Source organism: Betta splendens, chromosome 7, assembly GCF_900634795.4.
Source record: "Betta splendens chromosome 7, fBetSpl5.4, whole genome shotgun sequence".
NCBI classification, from domain to species: Eukaryota; Metazoa; Chordata; class Actinopteri; order Anabantiformes; family Osphronemidae; genus Betta; species Betta splendens.
Window position 1 is genome coordinate 168,046 of NC_040887.2, and position 17,575 is coordinate 185,620.

A 17,575-nucleotide genomic window follows, 5' to 3' on the forward strand; every position below is an offset into this window, starting at 1 on the left:
TTAAAACTTTATTAAATCAGCAGTTGGAGATCAGCTGCGCCGCTTCCGCTCGCTACAAGCCACTGCAATAAAAGCCGTTTCCGGTTGTGCACTTTGAAAATAAAAGCAGGTGTTTAGACAGTAAGGGTTTTGTGACTTCGCCATTGTAAATACTGTAAGTCAGCAACTCTGGTCAAATGCAGCTCTACGTTCTCTACTCCAGCTAAACGTATGAACACACTGAATTTAAACCGCTTCAATCTGTTGTTGATAAGGCAATGTTTTATATGTAAAAAAAACTTAAACGGGTTTTCTGCCGAAATCTAACAATGACCTATGGAAAAGTTCCCAAGAACCATTACTTAATGGGTGTGTCACAGATTTATAACCTGCCTCTTCTGTGAAGACCTTTATTTTATAAAGGAAGTCCTGTTTTAAGCTATTCTCGTTTCCCTTTTTGATGTACGGCAAGCGTGAAGTTTTTACGTAATTTACGTGACCACCAGCAGAAACAAGCAAAGGCTGCTGAAATGTGTGCAGAGAGTCATAAGGCCCAATGTTTTAATATTTGAAGGAGCGTTATCGTTTTTCAGAAGAATCGTTAATTTAAGGAACCTTTCATTTCAAACATAACAAACCGCGGGTGTGCGCTTACCACAGAAAGCATTCTGTGCGTAGTTTTTCTTTCTTTTGCGTCAAGACATTTTTTGTGTAATTTGGGCGATGCAGAGCCTGTGGGAAAGGCAACGGTGTGTAGAGCCGTTCATACCGTATGTCTAGCACTGAAAGGGTTCTTGCACAATTTTGTACAGTTCCCTGGCCACAAACCTCTGCGTGTCAATCAAAGAAGAATTCCACAGAGTTGCAGGTTTGTCTTGTCTAAAATAATATACGACACATATTTTACTGCGTACACCTCGGACGTACTGCACACATACATGTTTCGTATTACTTTATTACTTCCATTTCAGGGTTTCCAATTGATTGGGTGCATCAATGGCACCCACATTCCTATTGAATAGGAAGTCATTTCACAGTATCAATGTGCAGGTAACTAATATTTCCTGTCCAGAATCTTTTGGTGTCAAGAAAACATTACTGTTTCCACTAACTAGGTAATATGTGATGCATCCCATCGCAGATGTTAACGCAAAATGGCCATGGTCAGTACATGATTCCAAGGTTTAAGGGAGTTATCACTATGCCACACGTTTCAACAGGATATGTTGAAATTTACAGTTCTTGTTCTTGGTTTTACTGTATTGTTTTATTGTTTTACACATTTCAATCACAGGACACTACAATGGCTACTTGCTGGGGGACAGAGGGTCCCCTTGTCTGCCCTATTTGATGTCACCTTACCCTCAAACACAGACACAGTTCAACCAGGCCCACAGCAGAACACGGACCAAGGTGAAGATAACCTTGGGCATTCTGAAGTCGAGGTGTCAGTATCTAAGTGGCCTCAGGGTCAGTCCAGAGAGGGCATGTGACATTATAGTGGCTTGTGTTGTCCTTCACAACATTGCCACAATACGAGGAGCAAGCCACCCTCCTTGTCCCACTGAAGATGAGCAAGAGGATCCAGTAGTGAACCAAGTAGACCACAGAGATGGAAGACTCTTAAGACACATGATGTGTCAGAATCACTTTAAAAACGTTTCTGCACCAAAGCATTGTTCTTTTATGTCCTGAAAAATAAAATAGAATATTATTTACATTATTATTACAATTTGAAGTGTGGGTGTGTTCAGCAATGTTGAAATAAAGTTCTAACCTCAAGGCGATGCTCCAGTATTTTTCTTTCGAGTTTAGCCTTTTTAATAGCCAGTCACTTTTCTATTTTGAGCTGTATAAGGTCCATCTTAAAGTCACTCTTTTTGATTTGTTGATGAAGATGGACCTTCTATAGCTCATTTGCTGGCAACTAGGAAGGCAATAAAAAGGAAAATTGTTATAGAATTATATATTAAACATTATGCAATGCAAATATAACTGCAGACAAATTCTTACACTGTGTAGATTGAGTGATAAGGTAGATGGACCCTCATCTGCATGGAAGTCCCCAGGTATGTTTTGTGAAAGGACAATGACACTTTTACTCCTACCTAATGTTAAAATGGGTTATGTGTTACTGTATATGGTAGACCTCTGTGGATCTAGCAGCACTGTTAAATTCTGTCACAGCAGAAGTGGTCTCTTCATCCTACAGTGGAATAAAACAACAAAAAATTTTAATGCAACTAAATAAATGCAACAAATCACTTACACATGTCACAGACTGTGTTGTTCCTGAAGGGCCCAATAACAAAAACTGTCCGTTAGTAACTGGAAGACAATGCAAGCCATAGATCAATGTAAAATAACGTCAAAGTACTACAACATTGTAGAAGTCTATGCAGCATATAGTAAAATAATGTTAAGCAGATTAAAAAGTCCTAGTGACAAACATAGTAGTTGATTTAAAGTAATAAAAAAATAATATAAATTAGTACTACTGCTGTAAATGTACATTTCACTAAGTTACTCATGTTGTGGGAGGTAGTGTGTAATGAAGTGCTCCCAAGAATGCCATCAACCACTGGCGAACTCCTCAGATGGGGTGAGGGGTAGGGGTGGTTTTGTGTTTCATTTTGACCTGGAGTTTTTCCTGTTTCAGAAGGATTACACCTTATTAAACAAGAATATTACTATTATCCAATATTATTCGAATCTTGTGAAATTAATAGTTCAAACAATGTGTAAGTTATATTTAATTTTCCATTACAATAAAAGAGTAGAGGGTAACATAACTAATTAAATGAACTTACGCATTTACTCGCCCACTCCCGGTCCTTCGCTGATGCAGCTGTATTGCTTTTTCTTACAATAATCAGCTCATATGCCTGCATTAAAACCTCCAACTCCGCCTCTGTGAAATATGGTATGGTTATATTGTCGCTTCAGTTTTCCACAACTGCATTTTTGGGTTGTAAAAGTGGACCTAAACAAAATAGATTAAAATGAGCAATGAAAGAGAGAAAGATTTTTGGACAGGGCTACCTGTAAATAAAGGAAAATAGTGAGTCACATTTTGTGTATGTGACAGAGAGGGCCATCTTATTACCTGACGACAATTAATAACAATAATAATAATACATTTTATTTTTAGATGCCTTTCATGGCACTCAAGGTCACCATACAGTTAAAACATACATAAAATACAACAAATATCATATACATTACCAAATAAATGGACTTTGGTCTTTAATTGGAGTAATAATTGGACTAAATCGACTAATTGGAGCACTTTTGGGGGAAAACCTGGGCTGATTAGAAGAGACAGCGTCCATCCCACATTGGGCGGAGCCTCTCTGCTCTCTGTTGCTTAGTCTCCCCACTCCGTGACAACTCAGAGTGGAGCCCAGGACGCAGAGTCGCAGTCTTACACGCCTCTCTGCACGTTCTCTACAGCCGCCACCCACTCTTAGTCTTAGTTATCGCATAGAGACTGTGTCTGCTCCCCGACCACCTAAACTGTACAAGTCACACACAAATCAAACAAGAGTGACTTACCAGAATTTAATAAACATCAAAACAGTTCCTCTTACAGAACAAAGTAACAGTAAGTTAATAAAGTGTGGTTTATTAAATATCACATCTCTCTCACCTGAATCCTTGTTAATACATGACTTGATAACTGACCATCACATAGATCTGTTCTGTCTCACTGAAACCTGGCTGCAGCTGGATGAATATGTCACTTCAAATGAGTCAACTCCAATGAGTCACATCAACTATCATGTTCCTATTCGATTCAATTCAATTCAATTTTATTTATATAGCGCCAAATCACAACAAAGTTATCTCAAGGCACTTTACAAAGTAAGGTTTAAAACCTCACACAACTAAATCCAACAAATCCCACATACAGCAAGCATTTAATTTGACAGCAACAGTGGAGAGGAAAAACTCCCTCTCAAACGAGGAAGAAACCTCCAGCAGAACCAGGCTGGATGTGGGCGGCCATCTGCCTTGACCAGTTGGGGTAACAGGATAGAGAGAGAGAAAAGCACAACAACAAGCAACAACCAGCAACAACAGAGCACAGGCAGGATGGTAGGACCAGGGACTGGATGCAGGCAGGATGGTTGGATCCGCAGCTGCCCATCACAGACACCAAACTTTGAGTCCAATGATACATGTACCTATAGGTGAGGACAGAGTGGAGGAGAGAGAGAGAGAGAGAGAGAGAGAGAGAGAGAGAGAGAGAGAGAGAGAAGCACAACTACTGGAGAGAAAGAGACAAGGTTAGTTAAACATAGGACAATGATGGGAGGTTATTGGACAGAAGAGGTAGAAGAAAACAGAGGAGCTCAGTGTATGAATTAAGTCCCCCAGCAGTCTATATCTATTGCAGCTTAACTAGGAGATGGTTCCTGTGACTAACAATCATTGCCAGTGACCTGAACCATCTCTAACTATAAGCTTTATCAAAAAGGAAGGTTTTAAGCCTAATCTTAAAGGTGGAGAGTGTGTCAGCTTCTCAAACCTAAAGAGGTAGCTGGGTCAAGAGGAGAGGAGCTTGGTAGCTAAAAGCTCTGCCCCCCGTTCTACATTTAAACATGAAATTGTTTACAATTATTTCTGAGCAGAGAAAAGAGAATTTTTGAATCTCCAGCATTTGAAGTAATTAAAGCAAATTAGTATTTGGATTGAGCTTGTGTTATACAGTTTTTATAGTAAGAGATATGATTATAATATAGATCTTTACTTACAGTGAGACCTGTCCTTCTATAAAGTCGTTCAAGTTGACGCCCTTTAGCTTTAAGCAATCTGAAAGTAGAAGTGTACCTAGAAGAACGGGTTAAGCTGTCAGATTTTGTTTTTGTCATGAACCGGGATTGTTCCTGTTCCTATTGTTCTGTCTTGTCATGCTTAGTTCACCTTTGCTTTTCAGTCATGTGATCACCAGCTGTTTCCGATCAGTAATTACTCTCCGGCATGTGAGCACCAATACTCAACACTCTTGTTTGCCTTTGTTCAAGCACCTGGTTTGTCAGTCTTCCAGTAAATTCTAATAAGTCCATGTTTTTTTGACTCGTGCCTGTACCTTGACCATGTTTTTGCCTTGTCCCTGCTTGTACCTCTGCAGGATCTTTTGACTACGGGTTTTGACAATTGCCTGCTTGATTCCGTTTTTGCCTGCCGCTTGGTTTTAAAACCAATAAACCCTGTTTGCTTTAAGTCCTGTCTCCCAAGCTGTGCGTTTGGGTCCTGCACTCCTGCTCGCTCACGCTGAGCCATGGTAGTCTTGAGTGGAGCCAGGGTATTTAGGAGACTGTGTAACTATTATTGTAGAGAGAGATTACTTATCAGGAGTGGAAAAGTTGTCTATATTAGAGACACAGTTAAAGCATTTCCATATTAATGTTGTTAATGTTATGTTAGGCTATGGTCCGCAGTGTGATGGTTTTCGATAATGACAGGTTAACACTAAAAGTTATGAGCATATGGTCAGACAAGGGAACGTCTTCAACCTTGCAGTCAGCAAGGCAGCATTGTCAATGTGGATGTTGAAGTCCCCCAGAAGTACAACATTGGAGGAGAGTGTGGAGAGGTGAGTCAGGAATACTATTAGTCTTTTAATAACTCCTTATTAGGTTTAGGGTGGGCGATATATTGTGGCAATGATAGTGGGGGTGGGTCCAGATGGTTGCATTACCCTGGATTCAAAAATGTTTGAAGGAGGAATAGCCAGCGGTGTCACTTTCCATTTCTCACAGTAACTGGGCTAGACCTCTTCCATTGACTGGTAGATTGACGGGTAGATGAAGAGTTGTGGCCCAAAAGAGCACCGACCAAAACTAGGTTTTAGTGAACAACATTTTGAGGCAGTAGAGAAACACGTTGATGTACAGACTCTGGTGATTCAAGTGAGCAGTAGCAGCCAATAGCACCAGCGTTCACTTAGACAATTAACCACAATTAATCTCTCTATATATATATAACAGCAGACTGGATAGTACTGTGGCAGTGCTCGTATCCCGGTTGGATTAGCAACAAAAAAGCCAGTCTGGGCCCTTATCTGCCTACCTCTTTACGCAGTGAGAACATACGAGTCACACCAACTTGAACGTCGCCCGGGAACCAGGGCTAAATAAAAGAGCTAAGATCCTATGGGAGTTTCAGATACAGACTGACAAACTGGCAATGGTCAACCAACTCAACACAGTAGTGGAGAAACAAGAGAACAAGGCTGTAGTGATAGATGTAGCAACCCCAGGTGATAGCAACATCAGGAAGAAAGGAGCATGAAAAGATCGAGAAATACTTAGGGCACAGGTGATACCTGTGGTAATAAGAACACTAGGGGCTACAACTCCCAAGTTGGGACAGTGGCTCCAACAGATCCCAGGAACAACACTTAATGTCGCTGAGCAGACGGTGAGACTGGTCTTGGGGAGAAGGGGAGGGGGTGTATCTGCATCAGTATAGTGAATGTTTGTAGTTGTATGACCAAGGCAAACCAAGATGTTTACAGTTGTCCCTGAAGGGAGTCACAATGATGAGAAGATAGGAGCACAGCTGTTAAGCTAGATCGAAACTGGGAAAGGGAGGGGGAAGGGGAGAGGAATAGAATTAATACATCCAATGTAATGCATTTGGATCTATGACTTCTTTGTCTAGATCAAGAATTTGACCTGTCAGGACCCAGTGTCATGATTTGGGTTTCGTTTCTAGTTGTTTCCTGTCGTCACGCCATGTCCTGTTTTATTTTGTTAACTTCCTGTTCCAGTCAGCTGTCCACTTACCGGTTCTCAGTATCCACACCTGTCAGTAATTATGTAATCACTGTGTATTTAGCCACCACCTGTTCCATAGTCCTTTGCCAGATTGTCGAGTTTCATTAGTGTCCCGTGTTTCTGGAGAGTTCCGAGTATCTTGTGTCTCCTGAGTTTTCCGAGTTTCCTGAGTTTCCTGAGTCCCCGAGTTTCTTGTGTCTCCTGAGTTTCGTGAGTTTCCTGAGCGCCTTGAAGTTTCCTCGTGTTTTGTTCCTGTTTTGCCTTGCACCATGTATCCTGCCTGACCCTGGACTAACTAACCGACCGTGAGTTTTTGCCTGATCCCTGCCTGTACTTTTACCGTGACCTCCTGTGTACGAACCCTGCCTGTCTACTGGACCTGAGATCGCTTGCTCCCCGTCTGTGTTTAAGTCCGAGATCTTTTGTGTATGACCTGGACCGCCTTACTCTGCTTATTGCAATAAACCCGTGTTTAATCATTATCCTGCCTCGGTGCTGTGCATGTGGGTCCGCCGCCTGCCTCGAGTCCTGACACCCAGGGCTCCATTGCCTCCTTCGGGTCCATTAATCACGCAACATTTCCTTGAGGCTGACAGACAAGGCTGTCACCGTTCTCACAAAGTACGCAGTATGTCTGTGGATGTTTCCCACCTGTCTTCTCCCAGATGGGCTGAGATGTTACTGATCAGTCCATTGATCCAGGCTGTTCTCTGATGTAATTCCGTTAGTCAGGTGCCCATAGACCCCAGAAGCACTTTTTCCTCTGTGGTCGGCGGACGGGCCAATGAGGCAACCTCAGATTTTCCAATCTTCCGATAAAGCAGGGCACCACTTAATCCAATTATGAGTAGCCCTGTTATCAAAGTCCAAAATATGAATAGATCCTCTCCATCCTCAATGGACAGTGGTTCCAGACACACGGGGCACCAGGACTCCCAAACATCCCGCACGTTACCAAAGGCAAAAGTCCCAGAGGGGCAGAGTAGTTCTTCCGGAGATTCTTTTCTTTGTGAAAAAACTTTGTCCAATGTGCTGAGTGACCAGTTGATTGGCTCCATGGTGAAAAATTTTCCAAAATAGCAAATCAGGCTGCTCACAGACCCTGCCAAACAAGTAAAGGAGGAAGCAGAGAGAAAACACGTCTGCACTCCACAAGTCAATGTGTATTGTAATTTGTGTATATATATTTAGTTATACTTTAAACACTTTATCTTTTTTTTGGTACCTAATACTGCTTTCTTGTGAGCTGCTTAACTATATGTGTATATATATTATGACGTTATTCTAAGCGTTTTAATCTTTTAAAAACTGACCTGTTATTATTGAGACTTTTAGAGCTTTTTAATTGACAGATCCTGAACGTCTCGTTCTAATCACAACTCGCGTGACTACACCGCCCCTACACAGTTTTGATCTCATCGCCCTGCAGATCTCGCGATGCTTTAGCATATGACGGCTGTTAGAATCGGAGGGGGCGGGGTGCAGCAGGAGAGAGCAGAGATGTTTGGAGGGTTTTTTTTAAAATATAAAATTATTTATTTAAATAAAAATGGCCGCCGTGGAGAGCGGAGAGGAGAGACTGTAAGTGTTTTTTTTTATATTTTATCCACCGTTAAAGCAACGACCCTGCTGCCGCCACCGAGCTTTTCCTATCGTCTGTTTTTATTGAAGTAAAAGTGCGTTGATTTTTACCCCGGCCTGTCACGGCGGAGCGGGGTTAGCGGGAATACGTCACCAACTTACTGCTAAGTCCGTACTTTAGCCAGAGCAAAGCTTAGCTTCAGGTTACTTCGCTGACCGTGTGCCGAGGGGCTGCTCTGACTTTTACACAACTCCCCCGGAAGTCAGGCCGCGGCTCGCCGGTTCTGTGCCCTCCATAAACATCTCAGCCCCGTTCACCGGCGATGTGTCTACCCGCCTCCGTCAGACGAGGGGGAGCTAACGGGCTGCTAGCGGTTAGCAAACACAGAGAGTGTGTTCATGTGTGGCGAAGTGTTGTGACCGCTGCCCACAACCTGGGTTAACCCTGACACTGTGCCGTCTCATGATTATTACTATAATTAACACGCAGGTGCCTCTGAGCCGCCGAGCCAGGCAGCTCCAGCAATGTGTTTGTGTGTGTGTGTGTGTGGGGGGGGGGTCATAGCGCGTGCGTTTTCAGCTCACTTCCTGTGGATGATTCTGACTGAACCTCCACCTGCAGCTTCAGCATCATCAACACACTCAGACGCATTTACAAAATTTGATACACATTTAAACGCAACTGGAGATTCCCTCACCGTAACACATCCATCACCATACACCACTCTGCTTGAAATGGTCACAGTGGTGCTGGAACCAGTCCCAGCCGTCACTGGGTCAGAGGGAGCTCTCACACTGCACCCGGCGTCTGTCCATCACACTTGACAAACCCATTATTACACGTTCGGTGATCAGGGGTAGACATAAACTGGTGTTATTGTGCATTTGTGAGTGTTACCTACCAGAGTGGTGCAAAGTCCCATCAGTGAGTCCACTGCTAAATTCTGACCCTGGTGAGTTTTTCAGTTTTTCAGGTTGGGTTTGAGATTTTGAAATACATGCTTTTACCTTCCGGTTTTATTCTGTTGACAGTCAACCTGTAAATACAGACATGTAGAAAGTGGCAAATATGTGAATTAAATTGGTTGCTGCTGCTTACTGTGTATCAGCACATGGATAAGACATCTTGCTGGTTTCAGAATTAAACCTTAGGAGGTTGCTTCTGCAACTTCACTGAGCGCTACAGGTAAAGTCAGGAGCTTTTTAACTACCAGCCTTTACTTTAATTTCTCCTCTGACAGAGAAAACCCACCACAGCGGCTCATTAGTCAAGCGTGTGGTAGCAGTTGTAGTTCACAGTGGACTAATATGAAAACTTTCTTGTGCTTTCAACAACAGTGTTATTGTGTGTGAATAAGATATTTGACCCAGCTGTTTTCCAGTAAAAGTTTAATTTTACCTCATACGTGACACTATTAGCTCAAGTGTAGACTGAAGTAGAATCATTAAGTGTGGTGACATCATATTTCTGACTTTGTTATATGTTTTGCAAATGCAAAAGTTCACAAGGAAGACATTTTGGTGGTCATGGATGTTTAGGCTCAAATCTGCCGACCTGTAGCCAAACTTTTAAATCCTTATCTCCTTCACAAACAATGAGGCTTCATGATTATGTTTCATTGGAATAATGAGATCTTGATTCTACAAAAAAAAACAGGAGTGACAAATTTACAGTAGATATTTAAAGATGGGGAAAACGAGTCTGTAACACTATTCTCTAATGTAAGCAGTAACTGGGGAAGAAATACCTAGCTGACGGCTGAAAAATAGCCACACACTTGGTTCCTTGTTTGTCATCATTGGACATCTTATTGCCTCCCTGAACAATGAAGCCTACACATGCATACAGGAAATATTTATATCTCGGAGGGAGGTTCAGCCATAATCACCTGATGTCACCAGTGAAGTCCCGGTAATAGATGATGTCATCTGGTTTACACAGTGAGGAGGGTCGGGAGGGTGAGGAAGGAACTGTTCACCCTCAGCACCCTGCCAGCGAGAAAGAAAGATCCCAAGGTAAGACCAAAAAGGCCCGCAGGGAGCGCCGTCATGCTGAGCGTGGAGAAGGGCCCACACCTCCAACAACCAGCCGGACACAGACAGCGGTGGAGTCACAGACTCAGGTAACAACAGCTAACAGGTCAGAGAAGTCAAAACCAGGTGAACTTCTCAAGATACTTCAGAGTTTTGTGACCCACCAAACACTAAATATTATACATTATAATATATCAAGAAACCGTAGCTGAACTGAAGAGATTGCAAACTAGAAAAAAAATTTTGAGCTGGGACCAAGGTTTCTGTGTGGCTGAAGGGAAGACTGGGGTCTGAAATGGCGGAGTTTGATTAAACAGTACAGTAAGCATCTTGTTGTGCTGGTTTCATCTCACTGTCTCCCTGCAGGTGTCAGAACCAGTGGCAGGTCCCTCAGAACCTGAGTCAGCACTGGAGTCAGAGCCGGCAGCTGGTTCTGCAGGTTCTCTTAGACAGCGGCGCTCCGTCATCCGTGACCGTGGGCCACTGTATGATGACCCATCACTCCCTGAAGGTTGGACTCGAAAGCTCAAACAGAGGAAGTCGGGGCGCTCAGCAGGGAAGTTTGATGTCTACTTGATCAAGTAAGGCACAGTGCCAATACTGTTTCAGGTTTTCTGTGAGATAATGTTAGTGATAATGTCCTGTTGTCTTGCTTTTACTGTTCAGCTCAGAGGGGAAGGCATTTCGTTCCAAGGTCGAACTTATTGCCTACTTTCAGAAGGTTGGTGACACAACCACTGACCCAAATGATTTTGACTTCACTGTCACGGGACGGGGAAGCCCATCACGGCGTGAGAAACGGCCTCCTAAGAAACCAAAGGTGGTGAAACCATCAGGACGAGGTCGTGGGCGTCCCAAAGGTATGCAACCGTTTACATGGACCCTAGAAGGAAATCACAGCATGGAACTACTTCCAAGGTTAATTTGTTTCCTGTCATCTGCAATCGGGTATAATGTACGTAGGCAGTGGAAAGGTGAGGCAGGCTACAGAGGGCGTGGCCATGAAGCGTGTGGTTGAAAAAACTCCGGGCAAACTGCTGGTCAAGATGCCCTTCAGCAAAACCGACTCGTCCATTGGCACAACCTCTGCTGCCTTGAAGGTACAGTCTGGCACTTAAGGTCTGAGTTGTCATCAATATGCAAACAGCATGTACTGTAGCAGTCATGTCAGACAATGACAGGTGCTCCACTGTTCAGCCCACAATGCTAATTAGATGAGCTGACAGCATTTATAAACTTTCAGCTGTTTGCAAAAACAGTTAAAAGAGGTTCCTCTGAGATAAACACGGAATACAGCTTCTAGTGAGGGCTGCAGTCTAAAGACCATTCAGATTAAGATAAAGGTGATTTCTCCAACCTAACTGTGATTGGGTCATCTCATGTCCTTATAACGAATGAAACCCTTTTGAAGGTCCTCATAAATATGGTTGCAGCCCTTCATAACGTCCTTTTTTTGCCAGACCCAGGTAATGTAGCCACTATATCCTCTTACAAACTATGCTTCTAGCAGTGTCTCTAGGAGCTTTCATAGCCTTTGCTATCCTCTGTGTCCTTGGAAGGTAATAAGAATGTCTTCTGAACAATTTTCAAGGACAAGATTTTTCAGTGTTTAAAGAATTGAGACAGTGGTAATGATTATAAGTTGCATTTAGTGTTAATCTTGGAGGAACAGCTTGAAACATTTGTTGCACCGAGCAGTTTAATTTGGTTGGTGGGGGTTGGTGTTATGGTTACTTGCTTACGTGGTTGTTCTCCTGCAGGCAGTTTCTCCTGCTCTGAAATCCCGTCCTGGGAGAAAGAGAAAATCTGAACAAGAACTTCCAGCACCACCACAGACAGCCCCCAAGAAACGGGGCAGAAAAGCAGCCTCAACTTCAGCAGCATTATCAGCTCCTACAGCATCCACATCGGCAGCATCAACTGCTGGTAGTGCAGCAGCTGGAAGCTATGCCACAGCTGCCCTCTTAGCTGCCGAAGCCAAACGGAGAGCAGCCAAGGAGTCTTCCACAAAACCTGTTGTCCAAGAAACAGCCCTGCCAATCAAGAAACGTAAAACGAGAGAGACAGTGGAGGAGAAAGAGAGCATTCACATGCCAACAACTACATCAATGGAGACAGGAAGGTGGGCTACTACAGAGAAGGAAGGAGGTGCTGGGGATGGAACCTTAGATCCTCAGCCCACTCCGTCTGGAGACACCCAGTCACAGTCACAGAAGCAGCCCACTGCTTCAGATGAAGGTCATTCACATGGACCTAAGACACATAAAGGAAGGAAGCACAAAGAGAAAAGTGAAGTAGTGGCAGGTGACGGAGGCAGCAAAGGACAGGGAGCAGGTGAAGATGCAGGTGATAAGGGAGGACAGGGTGCAGGAGGAAGGAGTAGCAGCAGCAGCAGCAGTAGCATTAGCCCCTCAAAAAGTTACAAAAGAAAAGACAGACCACCTCACAAGCACCACCACCATCATCACCACCATCATCATCACCGTCGTCACCAACAGTCCTCTGCCTCCACACTGGCTCAGGGTCCTGCCCATCTAGCTCCCTCCAACCAGCCCAGGCTTGAAGTTGAGCACCAGGCTGTGCCTCAGCCTACGCAACAAACACCTTCTAGACCACAGTCCAAGCCAGCACTTCAGTCTGTATCTGAACCCCAGCATCCTCCCCCTCAACCACATCACCAACAACATTCTCCTGGTCAGCCCCCAGCTCAGCCTCGATACCCCACATCCCAGTCATCTCCTACCAGGCATTTTCTGTCCCAGCCACGGCCTCAACACCCCCCTCCCCAAACCCACAGTCTGCCCCAGGCCTTCACCCAAAAGGCCCAGTTGCAGCCTATCCACTCCGAAGCACAGCATCAAACCCAGCCACAAGCTCTGCATGCCCCTCAGTCTTCTTTGATTCTACACATTCAGCCACCTCAAACAAGGCATGCACATCCTTCGACTCAGTCGTCTACAGTGCTCCATCCTCAAACCCACCCCAGGCACCCGTCACAGCTGCAAACCCAGCTCAAACAGCAATGTCCTTCACAGCCTCATCTCGCACAACACGACAGGCCAACGCAACCACAGATGCAGTCCCAGGTCAGGATCCTAACCCAACCTCAGTCTCATGTTCAGCCCAGAATCCCATCTCAAACATACCCTCAACAGCAGTCCAGAAGCCATGGACAACCTCAGACCAGGCACCAAGTACAGACCCCATCACAGACAAGGCCCAGTTTGCAGCACCATGTGCAGACTCAATACAGACCACAATCCGGACAGTCTTTATCCCAGCCCAGGCCTCCTCAGTCTCAACTACAATCCCAAGCACAACAATACCTCCACCAGATTCAAACACAGCAACGACCCCTGTCCCAGGCTCCCTCTCAGCTCACCAGGCCCCATATGCAGCACCACTCATTCCAACGACCATCTCCCAGCCTAACCAGAACCAACCTGGCCTCTACTCAACAAAATCAGAGTGAACAGCCCCAAGATCTAAGCACCACACGGCCTAGTCGAGCAAGCTTGCTGCCGAACCGAGAAGTTGGTGTGGAATGTATCGTAATGGAAGGAAGAGGGGAGCCCACCATGACATCAGAGAACAGAGAGGTTTTAGGAGGAGAAAGAAGCTCAAACAGCACCTCAAGGCCTCCCAGCTCTGTGCCTCCTGAACCTCCTGGAGTAGCTGGGAGCGGGATTGGTGCTGTGACTGGATCAGAGGGCAGGCCCAGGCATAGGGCAGAGCCAGAGGCAGCAAGTGAGGGCAGGGAGCTCAGAGACATCGTTCCCCAGTCCTCTGTCCCGTGCCCCAGCCGAGAGGAAACCGTAGAGTCACGGACTGTTGTTAGTGAAAGAGTCAGTTGATTGGGTGAATCAGGAACCAGCTACTGATTGGTGGATGGAAGGTCAGGAGAACGAGCTGTCCATAGAGATATCACCTTTTTACAGTGTTTTAGATAGAAGAATAGTCAGGGTGATAGTCACACAGAACTTCTTGGACTGTTGCAACATCTACTTTGTCTGACTCTGTCTGGACACTTTATAAGGTTCTGGATTTGATAACTGACCCGGGCAGCGAGAGAGGAGAATGCGTATTGTCTTTTTCTAGGAAAAACAAATGAAAAGGAAAATCTGATTAAAAAGTGTGTGTACATATAATCAAAAGGCAGCTGTTGTGTCCCGCTAGTCTCCGTGGCGAGGGAGGGGTAGGTCGGAACTAAAACCAACGCTTAACACATTACTCGGAACGAAACGCTGCTTCCGGAATATAACCTGTTTTTTTATTTGGTATTTTGATAGTTTATTGTTTTGTCTCTGTTATCCAGCTTTAAACTCTGATATTATTGACTAAAGGTCCCTGACCCATTGTCTTGCTGCTGACTGAAGGTCCCTTATTTCATGTCCCTATTAATTATTACTAAAGGTCCTCCTATTGACTGATCCTTGATCAAAAGCCTCAGAGATGACGTTGGGCGGTGGTTTTCACCTTAATCAGTTTTCTTACTTCCCCTTCCCACCCACAGTAAATACTAAAGGGGTGGTGATGTCTAGCATGCCCCTCTAAAGGTAGCCAATCTGGTATCTTTATCTTCAGATTCCTTCTAGTTTAGAAGTTTGAAACATTTGCGTCGCTTAAACTCTTGATTTGTTTTATTAGACACTGCAACAGCATCAAAAACAAACCAGTTCATTGAAGAAAAACTTAAGGGTTCAGACAGTTGTTCTTCCAGCTTAGAGATTCTTCCACAATAGTCTTCATTTGCTCTGTTTGTTTTGGGATCATTTTGTTTCCAAAAGAAGTGCATTTAATGTCAAACCAAACCCACTTCTACAGTAGCTTTATTTTAGTTTTTAATGTTAATGACAGAGTGTGGCAATTGACTCAGTTTTATTGTGTCTTCATGTTGAATGTCTGGAACAGTTTGCACTTCTCCAGTTTGTACAATCAACCGCCTGCATGTCACTCAGAGACCCTGCAGGCCTCAACTCGAGGCACATGTATGCACAGGAGTAAAACCCTGAAGCAGATTTAGTTCAGCTTCATGTGGACTCAATGTGTTACAAACTACACAGTTAGTGCAGGTTTGGGAGGAGGGATTCTCGCATGCAGAACCTTCAGAGATTCTGTGAAATGTAGCAAACAACCCAGTTGTAGAATCATGTCTGGTGACACAGGTTCTGACAGAGGAATTAATTCACGATATGTGTACTTGACTGATCGATAGAAATGCTCCTACCCTCGTTAAAGCTAACATCCACTGTTCATGCTTTGAAGACAGCTGTGGCCAGAAACACTAAAGCAGAGAAGTACACGATAACAACAATCAGATCCCCTCAGGTTACAGATTCCTGTGAGAATATTTTATCTCTCACCAATGACTCAGTGGTGCCACCTAGTTCCAGGAGCCAAATATCAGAGATGGCATGCAGACAACTGAAAACTAGATTAGATTAGATTAGATTAGATTAGATTAGATTAGATTAGATTAGATTAGATTAGATTAGATTAGATTAGATTAGATTAGATTAAAAAAAACTATTTGTGCTGCAATAGGGGAATTGCCATAAATATTGTTATGATACTGTCCTCCTAAATGGATGGGTGTGGTTGCTGGGACTAACTGGGCAAGAGGTAGAGTAGTCGCCCACCAATCATAGAAAAATCCAGAAACAAGCCAAAGTGTCTTTGGGTAGACAGTGAACCCCAGGTTGCCCCTGCTGTGTAAAGAAATGCAGTGTCAAAGCGCTCTGAGTCCTAGATAAGTAGATAAGGTAGAAAAGCTGTGCAAGCATTCACCATTTAACCAGAACTAAACTGGCTAAAGTTGTGTGTGGCATGAAATCTGCAGCTTGAACTCAGTGATTGGCTGTTTGTCAATGAAATGCATCCTGGGAGTCGTGGTTATAATGTGCTTTAGTTTTTCTGTCCACAGATATGTCATAGTTTTTACTATATTCTGCATGTCTGAATCTCTCCCAGGACCAACATGGGGCTCTGTTCAAACCAGAGGCGGAAGTAAATAGGTACTGTCTGAAGCAGCACTAGGCCGAAGGATCATGAGTTTTAACGCAGTGACGAGTACTTTGTTGTGCACTAAATGCCATTAATAACATGAATGTATAGTCCAGATGTTCCACGTGTGCCTCATCAGCTTATTTGATGAACAAAACCAGGTTTAAAACTGGATTTCTGTATATTTACAGTAAAAAGTCATCAGGGTTAACAAACAGAACTTTTAGTTAAAACCCAGAAAAATTCAGTTTTACTGCTGTGGAACAAAAGCAGCAACAACACACATCAAAACAGAACATGGAATTATTTCTTGAGAGTTCTGCTTGAGTGAAGGTACTCTGTTACACTCCACCTCTGGTTCTCATGTATCTCTGGAGGAGCCTCAGTGTTAATGTTCTGATTCCGGCCCAATGTTCTGATACCCACCTGAGGCTGACATAGCTCCTCTGCATCCATGGCGCCTCCGTCTGCAGACATGAAGCGTCCCTCTGCGAGCGGGACCCGACCCTGCACCAACTACAGTAACCAGCCACCATACTGCATGTTCCAGAGTTTAGTGCCTATAATATTGTGCGTCTTGCCAGAAGCCACCATGTCCGCCCAGCCATGTTGTGTTTCTAGACTTAGTAGTGATGTGTGTGGTGACTTCATAGTTGCTAATATTGAGGATGAATATTCTGCTTTTTCTCTGGTCGGAATTCAAATGAAACTTCAATACACTGTCGCTGTAGACAACTAGTTTTTACCTGTTTTCTTATTTTTCTTTCTAACTAAAAGCGTTTGTTGTCCCCTTCCTGTGCATGTCTCGTTCAATGACTGACATCAACGAAAGCAACAGAGCTCGTCAGGTCATTGGAACACATTAGCATACGCACAGACTCTACTGTCTGTCTTTGTTTTGACTAATGCTAATATTTAACTTTTTATATACAACAAAAATAGAAACAAATAGACAGAATGCTGTAACAAATGTACACCTTCATATAGATATGTCAGCAATATTAGAGCCAACATAGACAAAAGACAGCTATTATTAAAACCATGATGTGTTTGTATTTTCTCTGTGTTCATTGATAAGGTTTGTCCAGAGGTCTAATACAGCTTTCAATTTCCAGTTGATATAGCTAATTATTAAAGCGATTACATATGTTTTGGAATCCATCCAAACGAGAGCCGTGACCTCTTGGTGACCT

The 17,575-nt window shown here is 43.8% G+C and overlaps 1 protein-coding gene and 2 long non-coding RNA genes across 4 annotated transcripts; 2 read left to right on the forward strand and 1 right to left on the reverse strand.

The window, feature by feature from the left end:
* Positions 1 to 66: 66 nt before the first annotated feature.
* On the forward strand, positions 67 to 1,761 carry LOC121202342 (uncharacterized). The gene is made up of 2 exons (XR_005897879.2): positions 67 to 847; positions 951 to 1,761. It is a non-coding gene; the product is annotated as an uncharacterized LOC121202342 (long non-coding RNA).
* Positions 1,533 to 8,077, reverse strand: LOC114858598 (uncharacterized). Of its 2 annotated transcripts, XR_008695100.1 has the most exons (6): positions 4,906 to 8,077; positions 2,790 to 4,812; positions 2,492 to 2,629; positions 1,993 to 2,185; positions 1,757 to 1,906; positions 1,533 to 1,670 (listed from the first exon to the last, which is right to left on the reverse strand). It is a non-coding gene; the product is annotated as an uncharacterized LOC114858598 (long non-coding RNA). The 2 variants fall into 2 exon arrangements; XR_003786405.3 differs by having other exon boundaries at positions 2,790 to 8,077.
* Positions 8,078 to 8,200: 123 nt separating this feature from the next.
* Positions 8,201 to 17,177, forward strand: mecp2 (methyl CpG binding protein 2). Its single transcript, XM_029156056.3, has 6 exons — positions 8,201 to 8,345; positions 10,288 to 10,468; positions 10,746 to 10,960; positions 11,046 to 11,239; positions 11,343 to 11,479; positions 12,140 to 17,177. The coding sequence occupies exons 1-6, from the start codon at positions 8,314 to 8,316 to the stop codon at positions 14,231 to 14,233; spliced, it is 2,853 nt and encodes a 950-aa protein (XP_029011889.1). The 5' UTR covers positions 8,201 to 8,313; the 3' UTR covers positions 14,234 to 17,177.
* Positions 17,178 to 17,575: the final 398 nt, after the last annotated feature.

What these genes read in the sequence shown, in the direction of transcription:
- mecp2 (XM_029156056.3), top strand. Translation starts at nt 8,314, where the DNA reads ATGGCCGCCGTGGAGAGCGGAGAGGAGAGACT. An exon ending in CGGTGGAGTCACAGACTCAG is followed by an intron (nt 10,469 to 10,745) that starts GTAACAACAGCT and finishes GTCTCCCTGCAG; the next exon opens with GTGTCAGAACCAGTGGCAGG. An exon ending in TTTGATGTCTACTTGATCAA is followed by an intron (nt 10,961 to 11,045) that starts GTAAGGCACAGT and finishes TTTACTGTTCAG; the next exon opens with CTCAGAGGGGAAGGCATTTC.